The sequence below is a fragment of the Amblyraja radiata genome, chromosome 9 (assembly GCF_010909765.2).
Source record: "Amblyraja radiata isolate CabotCenter1 chromosome 9, sAmbRad1.1.pri, whole genome shotgun sequence".
Classification (NCBI taxonomy): Eukaryota; Metazoa; Chordata; class Chondrichthyes; order Rajiformes; family Rajidae; genus Amblyraja; species Amblyraja radiata.
In genome coordinates this window covers 46,085,867-46,108,705 of record NC_045964.1, presented here as the reverse complement: position 1 = coordinate 46,108,705, position 22,839 = coordinate 46,085,867, and the positions used below count along the sequence as shown (strand labels likewise).

Below are 22,839 nucleotides of genomic sequence, written 5' to 3'. Positions count from 1 at the left end.
ACACGGCCATCGTGTGGGGCTGGTCCCACTGAGAAGCGTGGATGGGTATGGAGTTGTGCGTTGTATCGCGCGGCGCTCCGGGATTTTGTACCGAACAAAATCTTCGCGCGCCACCGGCCTGTCGAGTAACTGACGGCCAAAGTGGGACAGGCCTAAGACCCTGGCGCGACGCAACATCTCACCTCCAACAGCAGCAGCAGAAGCAGGCAAACGGTCATCGAACTCAGCCTGGGGCTCACGGCCATTGCGGATCCGGATCCGCCCCCACTTCTACTCCCAGAGCGGGGCCAAGAAAATTGAAAATAGACACAAAATGCAGGAGTAACTCAGCGGGACCGGCAGCATCTCTGGAGAGAAGGAATGGCTGGCGTTTCGGGTCAAGACCCTTCTTTCAGTCTGAAGAAGAGTCTCAACCCGAAAAGTCATGCATTGCTTCTCTCCAGAGATGCTGCCGGTTCCGCTGAGTTACTCCTGCATTTTGTGTCCATCTTCAAATGACGTCACGCGCTCCAGACGGCTGTGCGGGCGCATGAAGACGCGCGCGACTCTAGCAGGACTGTCGCGCCTCAAGTTGACGACGAGGTCGCGTAATTAGCGTGCCAAGGACACGCAAGTGGGACAGGGGCTGTACGCTGTAATGACCTGAAATCAAGATTGAAAGCACTGGAAAGGAAACCAGGTCAGAGGGTGACTAAAGTTGTAAAAGAACCTGGAAATTCAGTGCTTGCATCCATACCCTGCCTGAATAAGCCACATTTTGGAAGCTCACAGTGGCATGGAGGTGGCACAGTGGCGTGGCTAGTAGAGCTGCTGCATCTCAGCGCCAGAGATCCAGGTTCAATCTTGACTTGGGTGCTGTCGGTGTGGAGTTTGCATGTTCTCCCTGTGACCACGTGGAGTTCCCCTGGGTGATTAGTTTCCTCCTTCATCCCAAAGGCAAGCGGGTTTGTAGGTTAATTAGTTGCTGTAAATTGCCCCTTATGTGCAGGTTTAGTTGAGTTTATTATTGTCATGTGTAGCGTGGTGCAGTGAAAATCTTTTGTAGATGTGATAATAATAAACTAACTTAAACCTGCACACAAGGGGCAATTTACAGCGGTGATTTAAACCCGCATGTCTTTGGGATGAAGGAGGAAACCGGAGCAGTCAAGGAAAGTTCATGTAGTCATAGGGGGAAATATGTAAACTCCACACAGACAGCACCCTGGGATCAAACCTGGCACTCTAGCATTGAGATGAGTAGTAGAATCTAGGGGAAGTTGATGAGAATATGGTGAGAATAAAGTTATATTAGATCAGTATAAATGGGTGCTTGATGGTCAGCGTTGACTCGGGAGGCCCTAAGGCCTCTTTCCATTCGTTGTCTTACCATATTAGAACAAAATAACCTAACGTGAAATTTGTCTTTTATGAATCTATCCTTGCTGTTCGAGCACAACAGAATTAAACCTTTGTCTTACAGGCAAAATTACAACAATTACAACTGCTAATACATTTTGCACATATAAAGAAAAAACATTTCAGTAACTAAACAAAAACAGGTCTTATATTCTAGTATCACTGACAAAAAAACAAGCCATGCCTATATTGATTTTTCTCTCAATTTATTATAAAACTTAGCAGGAATCGATGCCAGTGGTAATTTACTACAAAAGAAATAATAACTCACAGATCAATCCAGCACGTGATATAAATCTGCATACTTAATTTGGTAAACTCCGCAAGTTCTTCCTTGGTTTTCATGGTTATGCCGTCATCATTATCGATAAATAGAATGAGCAATGGTTTCAGTGGTTGGAAGTAGAAGGGGAGATTTTCCACTGTGAGTTCAGGCTAATGTTAAAAGAATAGCAACCTTTAGATTATCAAGTTCCAAAGAATCAGTATCGATAAAAACAGTCATAAAATAAAGCATCATTGCAGATATCTACACCATTACTTTTCCGTTTCCCAATGTCGATGACTAATATGCTTTCTACACTTAAATATAATTCATCAGAGCACAAATAAGACTGCTCCCAGTTTCCTCCTTCATCCCAAACACATTGAACTGGATATGTTTATTGATCATTCAACAGATTAGAATAAACCCTCATTATAATGGACCATGGGTGGGGATGGGGACAAATGGTATCCATTATTGTCAATCATCTGCCATAACCAAGTAAGAGATTATCGAGTAATAGAGTATCATTGTATAAGTAGTAGAAATAAACAATTGCAGATGCTGGTTAATACACAAAAGGACACAAAGTGCTGCAATAACTCAGCAGGTCAGGCAGCATCTCTGCTGAACATGGATAAGTGACGTTTTGGGTCGAGACCCTTCTTCAGACTCCCGGTCTGGAACGGGGCCTGGAATCCAGGTGAGTTTACGGCCCCCATCTACTGGTGGTCAGAGGAGAGGCGAGGATTAGTAGAGTCATTAAGTAGTCATTGAGTGGTGGTGTGGGCGGGGATGGCATCAGCAGCCTGGCCTGGTGCTGAAGTCGGTCCGGTCGTCCACTACAACTGAAATCCATTACAAACAGGTCCATAATAACTAGGGCTTAGTGTAGATTTCAATTCCCTCCGCTCAATGATGGATAGGAAAGGTTTAGAGGGAATAGGACCAAATATGTGCAGGTGGGACTAGCATAGATGGGGCATCTTGGTCGGCTTGGTCAGAATAAGGAAAATACCGGAATATGTATTAACCTGTTCAAATGTTAACTTTCACCAATACTTACAAACGTTTCCAACATGGAACTTCTGATTGCAGATACAATAACGTCAGTGTTAGATTCCTCAAGCTGAACACCTAGGTGAGACTTTTCTTGCCTCGCAAACACAAGAGCTGGTGGTGCCACACCAAACTGCTGGGAGCTGGATGAAAATCCAACAATTAAAGTCAAGAATTAAGATAATGTACCATTTACTGAACAATTGTAGCTTTTGGGAGGACTATTTTAAACTAAAACCAACATTTTTTTTCTGGAAGATTTCATGGTTCATTTTATATTTGCAATAAAGGTGCATATATGTAATAATCTGCCTATAGATTTATTAATATATAATTTGTACATTTCATCCCATTTTGATAACTATATTTTACAAACATCATTCAGGCGCACAACACAAATAATTGTTATCTAATGAATATAAATATGTTATTTGACTTAATCTTTAAAATCATTCTTTGTGAAATATGCCATATTCTACAGGCAAATTATTGGCCACAATTTCAAGAGTTAAGAGCGTTTAATTGCAATCTGTATCAGCAATGGAACAATGTGAATTCTTACTTACTGCAACTTTACAGGCCAATAAACGCAATAACACAAAGATAAATATATAATAATGCAACATTAATAACCATGATATTAGGTAGCCATAATAGAGCAAAACTGAAGAGCACAATGCAACCAAAGACACAGTCCATAGACGATGTGTCTTGGCTGCACTGCGTTTCAGATAGGTGTTAGTAAAAACACATAGCCTTGTATAATGATTTTAGAAATATTGATTTTAATACATGCAAGGCATACAATAATGTACAGGCTATAGCACAATTTAACAAGGCTCTGATCGGCTCGGCCAGGGAGCAAAAGCAACATGGGTTCACTGTAAGCAGAGCTAGATTGCATTCCAACATCCCATTACTGCCCGGCAAAAATAACACAGAGCTCAAACCCTGAATCTCTACAGCCAACTACACTGTGCTTTCCTTGGTCACATCCTGCCCCGAATGTTGCCGCATCACTTTCTCTGTCTGCCACAAATACCAGCTGTGGAATAATACCCGATTCCAGATAGATTTTGACACTATCCAATCCCCTAAGTGCTGCCTCCCAGGACCTCTGGGCAAAGGTAAGACTAAGACCAGGGATTAGTCAAGGCAAGATATGTGATAGTAATAAAATGAAATAAATACAAAATATTACTTCAAAGTTATACAATCTAGTTTGATTTGTCTCTGGAATTCTCTGCCACAGAAGGTAGTTGAGGCCAGTTCATTGGCTATATTTAAGAGGGAGTTAGATGTGGCCCTTGTGGCTAAAGGGATCAGGGGGTATGGAGTGAAGGCAGGTGCAGGATACTGAGTTGGATGATCAGCCATGATCATATTGAATGGCAGTGCAGGCTCGAAGGGCCGAATGGCCTTCTCCTGCACCTATTTTCTATGTTTCTATAAGCCAGGCACCTTAGTGTATGCACATAGGAATATCTGACATTTAAAATGGTTATAAAATATTAGCGCATTTCTCAGAACACAATTGATTACGAAATTTGAACACAGATTAAAATGTTAGGTATGGCTGATCAGAGATACATCTTAAATTAGAAAATCTAGGCATTGCCACAAGCCTCATTTATCTGGAATGAAGAATGTCACATAACAACTTACAGATATGGATTATCATTTCCGACATAACTTCCGGGGATCACAGAGCCCCTCAGGGTATTAGCTGCTTTAGTGAAGGCATCAATCTCTGAAAAAATAAAGGCGTAAAGGAATTTATAGCAATTACCCTGGTAGATAAGAGGTTGTAAAATAAAATGTTTTACTGAAAGACAGAGCAGTTATGTCTTTAGATATTGCTGATATTGTCTCACATGCTGTGTGAACATAATTGACCCGCCCTTCAAGCTTTCCTGTGACCAATTTTTTTTTTCATTTGAATTTTGGGTTTGGCGGTGAAATTATTCCAGTGAACAACCAAAGATTTCAGATTTAGTCATAACGATTTATGCTGAGACTGCCAACCCATCTTCTTCTTCTTCTTCTTTGGAGTTTTACGGCAGCCGGCATCCACAATGTTGCATTGCTGCCACCTTCTGGCTTCATTCCACAGTACTCATGTCTTTATATTTGATCCTTTTTATAAGCCCAGAGGACCTCAAGAAATCAAACAACAACTTTATTCCTTTTCCTTTCCCTCCACACTCTAGAATGTTCTTTACTGATATTTCTGTCAATCCAATTTTCCTCATTTCAATGATCATAAATCCTCTTTCTGTCTCATATCTCGTACATGCAATTAGGGCATGCTGAACTGTTTCTGGTTGATGGCATTCCTCACACAGCCCAGTAGGGTGTTTTCCCAATATTTTTAATGTGCTGTTCAGGTGAGTGTGTCCTATCCTCAATCTTGTTAATACTACCTGTTCCCCCCTCTTCTTGCTGTAATGCCCACTCTGTTTTGTAGCGAATAGAGGTGTGACTGCCAACCCATCTTCTTCTTCTTCTTTGGAGTTTTACGGCAGCCGGCATCCACAATGTTGCATTGCTGCCACCTTCTGGCTTCACTCCACAGTCCTCATGTCTTTACATTATATCCTTTTTATAAGGCCAGAGGCCCTCAAGAAATTAAACAACACCTTTAGTCCTTTTCCTTCCCCTCCATACTCTAGAATGTTCTTTTCTGATATATCTGTCATTCCAATTTTCTTCATTTCACTGATCAAAACTCTTCTTTCTGTTTCATATCTTCTACATGCAACTAGAGCATGCTGAACTGTTTCCGGCTGATGGCATTCCTCACACAGCCCAGTAGGGTGTTTTCCCAATATTTTTAATGAGCTGTTCAGGTGAGTGTGTCCTATCCTCAATCTTGCTAATACTACCTGTTCTCTCCTGTTCCCCCCTCTTCTTGCTGTAATGCCCACTCTGTTTTGTAGCGAATAGAGGTGTCTCCCCTTTGTCTCCTGTTCCCAGTATTGTTGCCATTCCTGATTTATTTTCTTCCACACAATGTGTCTTCCTTCAGATTTGGATAATTGTAGGTTTACCTCTATGTTCTCTTTTTTAACGGCCTCTTTTGCTAATTTATCCACTTTTTCATTTCCTAGCACACCAATGTGTGCTGGGACCCACAACAAAGTCACGTCACTGCCCTTCCTTGTTACTTGGCTTAATAGTAGTAGAATTTCATACTCTAGGTCAGGCCGCCTATGGGATGCACCAGACCCAATACTCTGGATTGCAGACAATGAGTCGCTACATATTAATACTTTGCATGGTTGCACCTGTTCTATCCACCGAACTGCCATCAAAATAGCGTACAGTTCCACTGTATATACTGCCAAATAGTTATTTGTTCTTTTGCAAATCTCAACATTCATCCCTTGCACTACCACAGCCGCCCCTGTTGTTTCAGCTACTGGGTCCTTTGATCCATCTGTGAAAATTAAGAGGTGTTCCCTGTATCTATTATATATATGGTTATGGTATTCTGTTTTTAGGTCCGAATTTTTTCCCCTCCTTTTTGCCTCCCATATCTCCAGATCAACTTTTGGGATGTTTAGTAACCATATTGGGACAGATGGCCACAATACTGCAGGGCAGAACTCTTTGTCCTCTACTTCCATGTCCCTTGCCACACCTCCTCCAACCCAGCCGAAGCTTCCAGACTGAGCCACCCCTCTCTCCCAGCACTCCTGTACTACCTGTTTTGTTGGGTGGTTCTCTCCATAACCCTTAAGGCTTAGCCAGTAATTAGCCATTAGTTGTCTGCGGTGCAGTCTCAACGGCATCTCCCCAGTTTCCACCTGTAGTGCACATACAGGTGACGTCCGCACACCTCCTATACAGACCCTTAGAGCTTCCGCTTGGACTTTGTCCAACTCGGACAACACTGACTTAGATGCTGATCCATAAGCTATACTGCCATACTCTAGTCTGGATCTGATCAGTGATACATAGATATGTTTAAGAGATAATATATCTGCTCCCCACTCTAAACCTGCTAAGCATCTCATTACATTGATGGCTTTTTTGCATTTTCCAATTATTTTTGTAATGTGGATCCTCCATGTTAATCTGGAGTCAAAATGGACTCCCAGGAAACGGAAATCTTTTACTCTTTCCAAATTGTTGCCGTTTAGTTTTAACTGGACATCCTCTTTAATTTTCTTCCTTGTGGAAACCATTGTCTTTGTCTTCTCTATAGAGAATTTAAAACCCCATTTCATTCCCCACTCTTCCACCTGGGCTATCCCTTGCTGCATTTTTTCCACGATAAAATCTATATTCTTCCCCTTTCTCCATAGGCTGCCATCATCTGCAAAGAGCGATCGCCCCATCTCTGGTTGAATGTTTGCAAATATATCATTGATCATGATTGAGAATAGGATCGGGCTTATCGCACTTCCCTGGAGAGTTCCATTCTCGACTACACATTTACTAGAGATGTCTGACCCTATTTTAACTTGGATACTTCTACCGTTAAGAAAATCCATTATCCAGTTAAAAATATTTCCTCCTACTCCCATTGAATGCAGCTTTATTAGAAGATCTTCTCTCCACAACATATCATAAGCCTTCTCTACATCAAAAAATACGGTAACTACAGATTCTTTATTAACTTGTGCTTTCCTTATATCATCTTCCAAGCACAGAACTGGATCATTAGTACCTCTCCCTTTTCTAAAGCCACTCTGATAATTAGCCACTATACCATTTTCTTCCATTAGATGCCTTAATCTTTCATTTACCATTCTTTCCATCAGTTTACACATGTGTGCTGTTAAAGCTATAGGTCTATAATTTACTGGATTACTTGCATCTTTCCCTGGTTTCCTAATAGGCACAATGATTGCTTCCTTCCACCTCTCCGGTATTCGCCCTTCTTCCCACACCTTGTTATATAGTGCAAGTATCTTTTGGAGTCCCTCCTCACTTAGATGCTTTATCATTATGTAACAAATATCATCCTTCCCTGGGGCTGAGTTCTTACACTTGGCCAGAGCTCTCTTTAGCTCCCCCAAATTAAATGGAATATTGTACTTGTCCTCTGTGATACCTTTCCTTTGTAAGGCCTCAACATTTTCCTCTCTTGTTCTTTCCCTACCTCTTCTTCCTTCATCTGATAAGTTGTGGGAGCTGTGAACCCTACTAAAAGTGTTAACCATTAGTTCTGCTTTGTCTTTATTTGAGACTACAGTTTGATCTCCATTTGTTAAGATAAGATAACTCCACTCCCTTTTATCACCTTCCATTTTTTTAATCATCCCCCATATCTCCCCTACCTGTGTTGTGTTTCCAATTGAATCACAATACTTCCTCCAATATGCTCTTTTTGTTTGTCTTATAGTCCTCCTTACAATTGCCTGAGCCTGTTTGTAATTAATCATGTGTGGGTAGTTATGAGTTCTTTTTAATAATCCGAATGCTCTGTTTCTATTCACCACCGCCTCTTTACATTTATTGTCCCACCATGGCACAGCTTTCCTTTTTGATCTTCCTTTACTTTTAGGTATGGAAATTAATGCTGCTCTTTTGATACCTTCTGACAATTTATTCTCAAAGTTTTCTATATCTGTCTCTTCTTGTATCGATTTTACATATCTATCACTTTCCTCCTTAAATTTCTCCCAATTAGCCTTTCCAAACACCCATCGTCCACTTCTGTTTTCTTTACTCATAGTTAAAGTAATATTTATTTTGCATAGCACAGGATGATGATCACTTCCTATGGTACCCTTTTCATATACTTCCCAGTTACATTTAGCAGCAATCCTATTAGAAACAAGTGTAAGGTCCAACACAGACTCCTTCCCTGTCCTAACATCTACCCTGGTCTTCTTTCCATCATTTAGACATACTAGATTACCATCATTTAATAATTCATCAATTACCTGTCCATTATTATCTGACTTTCCACTGCCCCATAATGTATTATGTGCGTTAAAGTCCCCACACCAAATAACATTAGATTTGCTCTGGCCTTCTACTTCCTGTAACTTATTGACCTCTAATCGCTTACATGGATTATAGTAATTTATTACCACTATTTTCCTCCTCTCAGACCACACTTCTATTACCACATATTCCTGTTCCTGCCCAATTCCTAATACCTTGTATGGTATCCCTTTTTTTAATGAAAGTGGCACAACCCCCTCCTCCTCCCCCATTTCCCCTATCACATCTCACTGCAACATAATCATATAGAACAAAATCTAAACTTGGTTTCAACCAGGTTTCCTGGATACATACGACATCTGGTTTTTCCTTCCTACTGTCTATGAATTGCTTAAAGTCTTGCCCATTGGCTAACAAGCTTCTTGCATTCCATTGTAGAATTAACATTAATATTATTAACCCACACATGTTGACTCTTGGCTCGCCTGGATACTGAGACCATCATGTATTTCCTCCCACTTCAATCCTGCCATGCCCAAGTGGTGGACTGCAGCCTTTACAATGATTTGGATCCTTTCTGTTTTGGATTTTACTTCTGCTGTTGCATTTATTACTCCTGCTATAAATATAACCAGGTTTTTCTTTTCTTTCCATATACTCTTTTCTTTTTCTTTTATTGTTTCCATTATGCCCATATCTTGCTCCCTCCTGATCCTTCTTTCATTCATCTGTTTTGTAGGGTCAGCCCTTTTTGCTGCCTCTGCATAGGAGACCTTTTCCTTCACTCTTATGTTTTGTACTTCAGCTTCACGTTTCATCACCTCACAGCCCCAGTAAGCCACACTATGCTCTCCTGCACAATTACAGCACTTTGGTTTGACCCCCTCTCCACACTGACCATATTCATGGTCCCCACTACACCTTGCGCATTTCCTCGCCCCCTTGCACATTTTAGCTATATGCCCAAATTTCTGACATTTGAAGCACCTCATTGGTTTGGGTATGTACTCTCTTACACTATATCGCATGAATCCAAAATGGACCACTTTTGGAAGGGATTCTGTCTCTAATTCAAGCAGGACTGACTCAGTTTCCTCTTTCTTTGCTCCTTTGGTCATTCTTTTGGCATTCATAATTAATTCACATCTCTTTCTGAGTTCCTGAACCAGTTCACTCATATTGACTTTGAGAGGGATTCCATAGATAACCCCTTTACACCCTGCCCTCCTCCGTTCTCCCACTCTCACTACTTTGATTATTTTGATTTTGTCAATCTTGTTCATTTTCATTGCCTTTTCAACTTGAGCCTCACTGTTGCACCCTATTAGCATGTTTCCATCTTCCAGCACTCTTGCATACTTTACTTCCCCAACCTGGGCTCTGATTATTTTTGTCAGCTTCATTGGCTCTATCTTCTTTACTCCTCCTTCTCCTTCAAACCTCAGCACTACATTTAACGAAATTTCCTTTTCTGGTTCCTTGTCTTCACTCTCCGATCCACCAATATTGCTTTTCCTTCTTTTACGGCTGCTCTTCCTGGGGCTACCCCGTGTTCCCATGGTTTCCCACTCCTTCTCAACATTTCCTTCATTATCCTCTCCTCCACTGGCCTCCATACCACTAGACCCACTCTCGCCTGTCATTTTGTAACAGCAGGGAATATTCTGCTCCGGCCTGCGAGTTGCGTGTGTACCGCCGCTCCTCCACCCACTCCTTCTCGCGCCTGCCGACTGCCAACCCAGACTGGGAATTCAACCTAAATAGACCTCTGCAACCCAATTCAATAAATTGGCTCTGTCAATCTATGTCAGGTGAAAGGAATAATCTGTCTGGCCACTTTGATAAGGTCCCATCTGGTCTCTTGATCAATGTCAAAAGTTGGCTGTCAATGCTATCTGAATTCCCACCAGTAACTAGATATGGACTTCCTTGATGGCAGCAGTGGAAGCTGAAATGGAAAGTCGGCAGCTGAGAACGGTCCACCATCGCACCTCCAGTTTGAGGTAGGAAGGGAATGGGAAATACTGCAGAGTCAGAGCTGGTAATCATTTCAGAATAGGTGTGGATTTTTAAACCTTGCTCAGATTCAAACGAAACACAATGTTTTCATACCTTTTCCACCAACGCCTCAACTTCCTAAGAAAGCTTAGGATGTTCAGCATGTCCCCAGCAGCCCTCAACAACCTCTACAGATGTGCCGCAGAACACATTTTAACGGGATGCATCACAGCTTGGTTTGGGAACAGCTCCATCCAAGACCGTAAGAAATTGCAGCGAATTGTGGACGCAGCCCAGACCACTACACAAACCAACCTCCATTCCATTGACTCCATTTATATCTCACGCAAGGCCAGCAGCATAATCAAGGATGGGCTGCACCCTGGCCACTCCCTCGTCTACCCTCTCCCATCGGGCAAAAGGTATAGCAGTGTGGAAATGCACACCTCCAGATTCTGGGACTATTATTAGGCATTTGAACCATTCTACCGCAACCTGAGAGTAATCCTGAACTACTATTCCTTTAGCATGCATCTGTACACTGTGAATGGCTTGACTGTAATCATGTATTGTCTTTCTACTGGCTGGTTAGCACGCAATAAAAGCTTTCACTGTATCTCGGTACACGTGACAATAAACTAAACTGTAATCCTCACACACTATAATCGGTCTGAAGAAGGGTCCCAACCCGAAACATCATCTGTCCATTCCCTCCACAGATGCTGCCTGACTCGCTGAGTTACTTCAGCACTTTGAGTCTTTTTTTACATACTATTGGGTTCAAATAGTAATACAAGGTTGGATTCCTAATCAATAATGCAGCATCTGGGTTGAACAAAATCACTGAATTTTGGCTGACAGCAAAGCGAGTGCAATGTAATTATAGTGGGTGATCAGTAACAAAGTTAATGTCATTGAAATACATATGGGATATGATCCTAAACTGGTCATAGAGAATTTGGACCATTCATTACATGGAAGTTGTAGGTTGAATCTTTAGCTTGTCGTTAAAGTTGACATGGACAGGGAGAAACCTTTTCCCAGGGTGACAATGTGAAAATATCAAAGACTCGAAGGCATAGCTTAAAGGTGAAAGGGGCAAAGTTTAAAGAAGCCACACAGCCAGGGGTGGTGATTGAAGCAGATATTACAGTGGCATTTAAGAGGCCTTTAGACATGCACTTAGATATGCGGGGAATGGAGGTATATGGATTATGTGCATGCAGAAGAGATCAGTTTAACTTAGCATTATGTTCAGCACCGACATAGTGGGCTGAAGGGTCTGTTCCTGTGCTTTACTGTTTTACAAAATAAAGCAGAATTCACTTCCTGCATCTTGGTCTTGGTCTTGGTTTCTTGGTCCTCCAAAATATTCCAAATGGAATTTAAACTGGAGGTGGTGGAGGGAGGACTTAAGCCAGAAAGGGTTATTGGGAAGAAAGAGCCACTTTAATCATCCTTGCATCATCCTTGAATTGATTCCAGATTCTGAATTTTTAAAACTTTTTTACCTTTTTCCATTTCTGGATTGAACAATCCTACAACGGAAAGGTGCTGATAGGGTTTGAGATCATCTTGCGATTCTCCATTTAGAAAGGCTTCAACATCTTCTGTTGTTGTTAACTGGACAGGATTAACTATTCTGCTCCTGAAATAAAAAGCAAATGATGAGCATCAAACAACAAATCCCAGTGCACACAAAACTTTGTATATTACTAATAAATGTATTCTCAAAATTTCATTCCAGTAAAGGCACATAGGTGCCAGAATAATTACAAACTATATGGACACTCAACACTAAATAATGACACTCAACCACTAGTTCAACTTATTCAACAAAGAAACTAGCCATGTTTAACTTGACAAAAACATGCTTCATTGTGAATACAAGACCATGATTAACTGAATCCGGCTACATTCTGGTGGAATATGGTTGAGAAATACCTTCTGATTCGGTTTAGAGATACAGCATGGAAGCAGGCCCTTCGGCCCACTGAGTCCGCAGCGACCAGCGTTCCCTGCCTATTAACACTATCTTACACACACTAGGGACAATTTACATTTATATAATGCCAATCAACCTACAAACCTGTAGACCTTTGGATTGTGGGAGGAAACCGAAGAATTCGGAGAAAACCCACGCTCTCACGGGGAGAACGTACAAACTCCATATAGACAGCACCTGTAGTCGGGATCGAACCCGGGTCCCTGCAGCTGAAAGCGCTGAAAGGCAGCAACTCTACTGCTGTGCCTCTGTACCCCCATAATAAAATAATGAGTGTCATAATAAAAGGCATTCCCCCAAATTCACCAGTTTTTCATAATTTAAACAACTAAACTTAGTTTTAGGTTTATTATTATCATGTGTACCAAGGTAGAATGAAATATTTTGTTGTGAGCTATCCAATCAAGTCAGTTAATACTACGCATAAACACAATCAAGCAAAGATAAAGTTACCAAAGTGCAGAATATAGTTCTCAGTATTGTAGCATAACAGATCCAGAGAAAATGTCCCATGTCTGCAATGAGGGAGGTTGGGGAATCAGACGATACCTAGCTTCTGGGAGGACCATCCAGAAAGTTGATAACAGAGGGAAAGAAGCTGTTCCTGAGTCTGATGGCATAGTGAAAGAATGACCAGAGTGGGATTGGTATAACTGTTGGGTTGCATTGGATTTTGATGGATATTGACCAAATGCAGGCAAGCGAGATTAATCCGGTATGCCAACTTGATTGGCCTAGATAAGGAGAGCAGGCCTGTTTCCTAGCTGTGCAGTTCTATGACTCTATGATTCAAAACTCTCAGTACTATCCCTGAAGTTCCTTCACCATGTTGAGAAACCTCTCCATGGGTCAGGACTCCCTAAAGTTGGTGAGTATGTTGCTTAGTTTTCTCAAGGATACTTGGACTACCCCAATATGTCAATATAGTTGGAATGGACAAGGTGGGCAGAAGAGCCTATTTCTGGACCATACAGCTCTATGACTCCAGAACTAGTTTTGTTCCTAGCATTTGTCAACTTTAGCTTACAAATTGATGTAGATGCAAAAAAATGGGCAGTACTCAAAGAACAGTTGTTTGATTGAATTACATTTGACCTGGAACATGAAACTTTCAAACAACTACAAATGTTCTTGAAATTATCTCAAATGTACAAAGCAAAGCTGCAATTTTTCTGCTGTGATTACATCCCCAAGAGGGTGCTTAAATGGTTGGGATAATTTAAATACATCAGCATTTTAGCAGCTGGATATGAGGATCATGCTCCCGCCTCAAGGCTGTGGGCTCCTCAAGGCTGTGTGTTCAGCAATCTGCTCTTCTCACGCTATCCCCCTGACTGTGTATTCGGACACAGTTCCAACTCCATCTTTACATTTGCCGCCGACACCAGTGTTGTTGGATGAATTACGGATAATGATGAGTCAGAGTATAGGAGGGAGATTGATCGTCTGATTGAAAGGAGCCAGAACAACAACCTTGCTCTCAACATCAGTAAAACCAAGAAGTGATTGTTGACTTTAAGAGAGGAAGGCCAAGGATCCACAAAACTGACTTCATTGACGGGTCAGTGGTGGAGAGAGTCAACAACTTTAAGTTCCTGGGCGTGCATATCTATAAAGATGTGTCGTGGACCCAGCACATTGATGCAATCATAAAGAAAGCATCTACTTTTTTAGAAGGTTGAGAAGATTCGGTATGTTGATGCATACTCTCTTGAACCTCAACAGAGAGCACATTGACTGGATGCACCACGGTCTGGTTCAGCAACTCAAACGCACAGGAATGAAGGAGATTACAAAAAGTGGTGAACACTGCCTAGTCCATCATGGGTACTTACCTCCCCACCATGGAAGGGATTAATAGAAGACACTACCTTAGAAAAAGTAGGGAGTAACATCAATGACCCACACCACACTGCCCACACTCTTATTTCCCTCCTGCCATTGAGAAGAAAGGATAGGATTCTAAAAACTGTGACATCCAGGTTCAGGAACAGGAATTCTTCGTCATGTTGTAGTAAGTGCCCTGGGACATTTTAATACAATACTGCTGCTTCAGCTCTGGAATTCCCTCCATAATCCCGTTCGTCTTTCTTTCTTCACGGCCTTCTTAATGAACCATCAGGCTCTTGAAACCTACACAACACGAATGTCAGCAACCCATGTACGATAAAAGAGCTAAATTCCAACAGAGAATGCTGGGGAAGCAAAATGTAATTCCAAGAAATGCCGCCAAATTCTTTTAAATTCTTTTAAATTCTTTTAAAATACCTAATTATTTTTTACTGATAAGTGTACATATGTGTTAATGGTTGTCGTGTTTGTATTTTTTTTAACCGGAGGAGATGTAATGGAATTTCGTTGCACAGTATTGTGCAATGACAATAAACTTATTCATTCATTCATATGATCGTCTATGGATTTGCCTCTGGCTGTTCTACAGACTTCAGTTTTAAACCAAGACTCAAGAGTCAAGTTTTTTATTGTTCTACGTCTTGAAATGGAACAATGAAATGGTTACTTGCAGCAGTACAACATATATGTAAATATATTACTCTGCAAAAACCCATAATAAACAACAAACCATTATGCTTCTCTGATATTATTGCTATTAATTTATTGTATTATTGATTATTACATTTATAACTGTTATTGCATTCATGGGCCGATTAAGCTGCAGCAAGTAAGAATTTCATGGTTCGTGTGACCATTTAACATTCTTGATTGCTGATTAAGATTAACCTTATTATAAACCAAGCTTTAACTAAGATTAACCTTCTTGGTCAAGCTTTAAATCGAATATGTGGCTTAGTATCAAATTTAATTTGATAATAACCATATAACCATATAACAATTACAGCACGGAAACAGGCCATCTCGGCCCTACAAGTCCGTGCCGAACAATTTTTTTCCCTTAGTCCCACCTGCCTGCACTCATACCATAACCCTCCATTCCCCTCTCATCCATATGCCTATCCAATTTATTCTTAATTGATACCAACGAACCTGCCGCCACCACTTCCACTGGAAGCTCATTCCACACCGCTACCACTCTCTGAGTAAAGAAGTTCCCCCTCATGTTACCCCTAAACTTCTGTCCCTTAATACTCTTATAGAGGATCATGGAATGGTTTAATTCATTAAAGATGCCTTTAAATATAAATTGATGTCATTAAATTATTCATTAAGGCATGAAAAGGCACATCAAAATACATCACATTCAATAATTATTTAATATAAATCAGTGACCGTTAAGTGCTTCACAAACGATAAGCACTCAGTTCATTGTCTTTTTTGAATTGATGAGTGGCTTTACAATTCCAAAGATGAGTTTCTGAAAGATTGTCTTCCGAGCAGATAGTTCTGCAGCTAAAGTACGAAGCACGATCCACGTTAATGCATTGTCTTTTCTAGTTACCTCCTTAGAAATATCCAGCTCCACCATTCAAAAAATAATAATTTCAGTTACCTCAGAAATGAAGTGTGTTCCAGCAGAAGCTATAAAATGCTTTTAATCAGTGTGGGACAGTTAAAAGTATTTCCTGAAGAAAGAGAAATCAACACAATATATGGATTGAAACATTGAGAGGGTTATGGGCCAAATGAAACTAGCCTAGATGAGGTATCTTAGTTGGCATGGACATGTTGGACCAAAGGGCCCGTTTCTGTGCTATCTGACTCTCTGAAAGCATTTATGCAATTGTTATTGGGTACTGTTAAATTTGCCTCTATTCTCAGTGGTAGATCCATACAAAAAAAGGGTCTACAGTATGATTTAGCCTTGAAAACAAATGTGATGAAAATGTACACTGCCAATCTTTTAGAATGCAAAAGAAAAACAACACATTCGAGCGTGGTCAGCAGTGAGGGTCAAGTAGTCAACTGCCACACTGGGTTTGGAAATGCAACCTAACTTGCTGCCTCTAATTGGGATCCAACAACCTCTGCTGGAACATTAATATCAGATGAGAATATTAATATCAGATGAGAATAAGATCGGTCCTTTCCCCACCATTACTTATGATGCAGTCAGGTATAAGAGAATGATGGGACAACAGGAAAGCCATACCAAGCAAGGACAAAGGGATACCAGGAGGGGAGAAAGATTAGAAAACTTAATGAGAGATAAATAAGCCAAACCCTCACTCTTTTTCTCCAGTACTGAAACATTTGGATATTAAATCTTTCAGACATTATATCAATTCAAGATGATTCTCATGAAGCACATGGATAGAGTTATAGAGTAAAACGGTAACCTCCCCACCATGGAGGGATCTATAAGAAACACAGCCTCAAATAGGCAGGTAATATCATCAATGACCTACACCACCCTAGCCAGGCTCTCATATCGCTACTACCACTGGGAAGAAGGTGCGGGAATCTGAAAACCCTAACCACCAGGTTCAAGAACAGCTCTTTAGCAACCATCAGGCTCTTGAACACTGCACAACACCTACCTCAGCAACTATGATCTTATACGGATTGTGTCATTAGGTTGCACTATGGACTCAGTTTTTTTTTTGCACTATTAATAGTTAATTTTTTTATTGTATTTTTGATTATTATATATTATCCATGTGTTATTGCGTTTAAAGGCCTGTTACGCTACAGCAAGTAATAATTTCATTGTTTCGTTGTCAGTAAATATGACAATTAAACACTCCTTGCATTTATTTATTTGCATTCGATGTATTTGGGGAGTGGTGCACAGGCAGCTCCAGTCTCACGTAACCATCAGTACCACTGATCTAGATTAAGGAGGTAATCTGATTAACAATAAGGAGTAAGCCATTTAGAACAGTGACGAGGAAACACTTTTTCTCACAGGGAGTGGTGAGTGTGTGGAATCCTCTGCCTCAGAGGGCGGTGGAGGCAGATTCTCTGGATGCTTTCAAGAGAGTGCTAGATAGGGCTCTTAAAAATAGCGGTAACAGAGGATATGGGGAGAAGGCAGGAACGCGGTACTGATTGGGGATAATCAGCCATGATCACATCGAATGGCAGTGCTGGCTCGAAGGAGCAAATGGCCTACTCCTGCACCTATTGTCTATTGTCTAGCACGTAGATTTCAGTACAACTGATCTAGGATGCAGATGATAGTGGCAACAATATGTTGATTGAGAAACTGGAGTTAGAACGTTTATTTTTGGTAACAGCATAGAAATGTAACCAAGACAATAACCATATAATATAACCATATAACAATTACAGCACGGAAACAGGCCATCTCGGCCCTTCTAGTCCGTGCCGAACACTTACTCTCACCTAGTCCCATCTACCTGCACTCAGACCATAACCCTCCATTCCTTTCCCGTCCATATACCTATCCAATTTATTTTTAAATGATAAAATCGAACCTGCCTCCACCACCTCCACTGGAAGCTCATTCCACACAGCTACCACTCTCTGAGTAAAGAAGTTCCCCCTCATGTTACCCCTAAACTTCTGTCCCTTAATTCTCAAGTCATGTCCTCTTGTTTGAATCTTCCCTACTCTCAGTGGGAAATGCTTATCCACGTCAACTCTGTCTATCCCTCTCATCATTTTAAAGACCTCTATCAAGTCCCCCCTTAACCTTCTGCGCTCCAAAGAATAAAGACCTAACTTGTTCAACCTTTCTCTGTAACTTAGTTGCTGAAACCCAGGCAACATTCTAGTAAATCTCCTCTGTACTCTCTCTATTTTGTTGACATCCTTCCTATAATTAGGCGACCAAAATTGTACATCATACTCCAGAATTGGCCTCACCAATGCCTTGTACAATTTTAACATTACATCCCAACTTCTATACTCAATGCTCTGATTTATAAAGGCCAGCACACCAAAAGCTTTCTTTGATGTAAGAGACAAACAGGATATTCCAGGTAAGAACCGTCCTGTAGTTCACATCCTTGCTAGCTGCACCCAATGTAAGTCTTACTTAATAGTAGCAAAGATCCAGATGGAATGAGGAGCTCAAAGAAAGTAGCATTAACAAATCAGCATTGGAGAAACGAATGAGGCTAAAAAGCAATTCATTCAGGAACTGAGAGTTTGGAAGTAGGTGACTATGCTGATTGGTTGGCATCATTCAAAAATTCCCTGGATCCCAGAACAAATCCCACAGTTTGGAAAAAAATGCCTTGGTATCCCCATTGTTTATGAGAGGATTAATTGGGAAAACAAGAACAGTAAACCTGGTAACCCGAAATCTGTATTGGGGAAATTGCTGGAATCTATTCTTGAAGGACAGGATCAAAAGAAAATAACAATAGGCTAGAGTTATTATTGTCACATATACCATGGTACAAAAAGCTTGTGTTTGCATACTATCTATTCTAATCAGATAATACTACACATGAATACAATCAAGCTAAACACAAGTACAGCACAGCGTCATGACAGGACAAGAGACTCTGGTAAGAGCAGAGGTGGAGGGCTCTGTGTGTACGTGAACAACACCTGGTGTACAAACACAGTGATTGTGGACAGTCACTGCTCCCCGAACCTGGAGTATGTGACTGTTAAATGCAGGCCCATTTATCTCCCTAGAGAGTTTACTGTTGTCATGATAACTGCTGTGTACATACCACCGGATGCTAATGCTAACTCAGCTATCGGACATTTGTATGGTAGCACTAGCAGTCAACAGAGCATATATCCTGACGGTGTTCACATCATAGCAGGGGACTTTAATCATGCGGACTTGAAGAAAATGCTCCCCAAATTCTACCAGCATGTTAAATGTGCTACAAGAGGAGCTAACACACTGGACAAGGTCTACTCCAACATCAAGCTGGGCTACAGGGCTAGACCACTACCACACCTGGGTCAGTCAGACCATATGTCCCTGCTTTTAATTCCTGCATATGCCCCCCTCAGGAAAACCGCTCCTACCATCACAAAGACCATCACAACCTGGCCTGATGGTGCATCTCAGCAGCTGCAGGACTGCTTCGACAGGACCAACTGGGATGTGTTTGAACACCGGGACCTGGAGGTGTTCACAGACAGTGTACTATGTTACATTAAAAACTGCATGGACACGGTCACAGTGGACAAACGCATCCGGGTCTACCCCAACCAGAAGCCGTGGATGACCCGGGAGGTCCAGCGGCTGTTAAAAGAGAGGAACACCGCTTTTAGGTCTGGCGATAGGGCTTTATACAGCACGGCCCGAGCTAACCTGAAGAGAGGCATCAGAGAGGCCAAATCAGACTACAGGAGGAAGATAGAGGACCACCTGGACAGTAACAACAGCAGGCAGGTGTGGCAGGGGATCCAGTATCTCACCAACTACAAGACCAACCTTGGAGCTGCTGAAGGTGACGCCTCGTTGGCAGAGGAGCTGAACCTCTTCTTTGCTCGCTTTGAAGTGGAGCCACCCGAGACAGCCACATCACACACATGGTCCACAGCGGCCTAACCCTCAAGATAGAGGAGCATGAGGTGAGGCAATCCAAGGAAGGCTACTGGACCCGACGGCGTCTCTGGACGCGTGCTGAAGGACTGCGCAGACCAGCTGGCTGGAGTCTGTACGAGGATTTTCAACCAGTCTCTGGCCCAGTCCACTGTTCCACCCTGTCTGAAGTCTGCAACCATAGTCCTCTTGCCCAAACAAACCCACATTTCCAGCCTCAACGACTACCGGCCAGTCGTACTCACACCAGTGGTGATGAAGTGTTTTGAAAAACTGGTCCGGGGTCATATCACATCACTCCTGCCCCGAAGCTTTGACCCCCACCAGTTTGCGTACAGAGCGAATAGATCTACAGAGAACGCTGTAGCCACAGCTCTCCATGCTGCACTGTCCCACCTGGAGCAGCGGGGGAGCTACGTGCGGATGCTCTTTGTGGACTACAGCTCTGCTTTTAATACCATCCTTCCCCACAAACTGGTGGACAAACTGGGGGACTTGGGACTTCCACACCACCTGCATGTGGATAAATAGCTTCCTGTCGGGTCGCAGACAGAGAGTCAGAGTGGGCCATCACACATCCACGGCCCTCAGCCTCAGTACCGGCTCTCCACAGGGCTGCGTGCTGAGCCCCCTGCTCTACACCATCTACACACATGACTGCACCCCCGCCCACCACAGCAACACCATTGTCAAATTTGCGGATGACACTACGGTGGTGGGACTCATCTCCGGGGGGGACGAGTACGCCTACCGGGATGAGGCGGAGCAGCTGACAGTGTGGTGTGGAGAAAATAACCTGCTCCTCAACACCTTAAAGACAAAGGAAATAATAATAGACTTCAGGAAGAATAAACGGACATGGTACCATTAATTATCAGAGGGGACTGTGTGGAGAGGGTGGCGGATTTCCGCTTCCTGGGAATCCATATTGAGGAGGACCTGACGTGGAGCGTGAACACCTCTGCGCTGCTGAAAAAGGTCCAGCAGAGACTGCACTTCCTGAGCACCCTCAGGAAGAATAACATCACTGAGACTGCTGCTGTCCTTTTATCGGTGCTCCATTGAGAGCATCCTAACATACTGTGTATGCGTGTGGTACACCAGCTGCACAGCGGCTCAGAGGAAAGCACTCCAGAGGGCCATTGGCAACGCAAGGATTGTCGGCTGCCCTCTCCTTGCCTTGGAGGACTTACACAGTTCCAGCTGCATCAAAAAATCCCAGAGTATTATAAAGGACATTTCCCACCCCGGACACTCCCTGTTTGAACTGTTGCCGTCAGGCAGATGGTACAGATCTACAAGGACAAGGACAAACAGACTTAAAAACAGTTTTTACCCCACTGCTATAAAGGCACTAAATGTAGGTGCCAAGGAACGCAGGGGCGATACATACTAAGGGACTGTGGTACACTGTGAAATCGACAGAAGGATGTAGGGTTGGGTGTTTATGCGTGCTATTTTCATGATATTTATTTTAGTTGTTTATCTTTTTTTAATATTTTACCTTGTATGTATCGTTAGCTTTTAGAAATGTTTGAATGGTGCACTGACTGGCTGACATCTTTAAATGTTGTTGTACATGGTTCATGTTACAATGACAATAAAGAAACTATTCTATATTCTACTATTCTAAGTACAACAGGTAGAGCAAAGAGAAAATACCAGAATACAGAATATATTTATCAACATCGTAGCATAACAGTTCCAGAGAAATACAATTAAGTTGCCAACAAGTATAAAATAAGTCATTCAATTCCTTGGTTGTAATTAGCATAGTTAGTAAGGGTGAAAAAGTGGATGTGAGGCATTCACATTTTCACAAGGCCTACCACAGGCATTTATTGAACTAAATTGGAGCTACAATATTGGGGTAACTTATTGATTAATGGACAGAAGACAGAAAATAGGAATAAATTAGTCATTTTTAGGTTGTGAAGCTATGACTGGTGATGTGTTGCAAGCATCCGTGTTGGGGCTGTAACTATTTACAATCAATATCAAATAAATATTGATGATTGTGCTGATAATGGAAAGATAAGTAGCAGTGTTGCATATGCAGGGGTATAGAGTGCTTTAGCTTTGTGACAGGTTAAGTGAATTGGCAGATGGAAGATTGTCGGTCACCCACTTTGTTAAAAAGGAAATCATTTCTAAATAGTAAGAGTGGAAGGTGTTTTGTGATCAGGGAGACTTGGGTATCATGTAAACAAGTGAGTACAGATTTAGCAAGCAGCTAAATAAATTAGTATGTTGGACTTCATTGCAAAAGGATTCGAGTAGAAACATCTTGCTCCAATTATAGAATTGGTGAAATTGATTTCGGAATAATGTGCAGAGCTCTGGCCTTTCAGTCGAAGGAAGAGGGAGTACAATAAAGGTTCAACAGATTGATTCCTGGGATGGGAGTATTCATTTATGGGGAAGAGATTAAAGAGATTTGTTAAACTTGTCTTGAGTTTAGAAGAATGAAAGATGATCTCACTGAAACGCGGAAAATTTCCTCGGGGCTTGACAGGATATATGCAGAGTTAACGTTGCCCTTGCTAGCGCCACAGTCTCAAAACAAAGGATTGGCCATTTAAGACAGAGAAGAGAATCTTTTGAATTCTCTACAAGAAGATGATGGAGGTTCAGTCATTCAGTCAATTTGAGGTAGGAATCAACAGCATTTGAAATATTTTGATTTGGGAACAGCTCTGCCCAAGACGTTAAGAAATTGGAGGAGTTGTAGATGTAGCTCAGTCCATCACAGACCAGACTCCCAACCATTGACTCCATTTACACTTCACGCAGCCTCAGGAAAGCAGCCAACGTAAT

The 22,839-nt window shown here is 41.9% G+C and overlaps 1 protein-coding gene across 4 annotated transcripts in view; it reads right to left on the bottom strand.

Moving 5' to 3' along the window:
* Nucleotides 1-22,839, bottom strand: part of txndc16 (thioredoxin domain containing 16) — a 94,191-nt gene that overhangs the window by 8,697 nt on the left and 62,655 nt on the right. For all 4 annotated transcript variants that reach the window (XM_033027286.1, XM_033027284.1, XM_033027287.1 and 1 more), the window contains 4 exons: nucleotides 12,133-12,269; nucleotides 4,388-4,472; nucleotides 2,730-2,865; nucleotides 1,670-1,833 (listed from right to left, as the gene is read on the bottom strand). In XM_033027286.1, coding sequence (XP_032883177.1) covers nucleotides 1,670-1,833; nucleotides 2,730-2,865; nucleotides 4,388-4,472; nucleotides 12,133-12,269 — 522 coding nt within the window. The remainder of the gene's footprint in view (nucleotides 1-1,669; nucleotides 1,834-2,729; nucleotides 2,866-4,387; nucleotides 4,473-12,132; nucleotides 12,270-22,839) is intronic.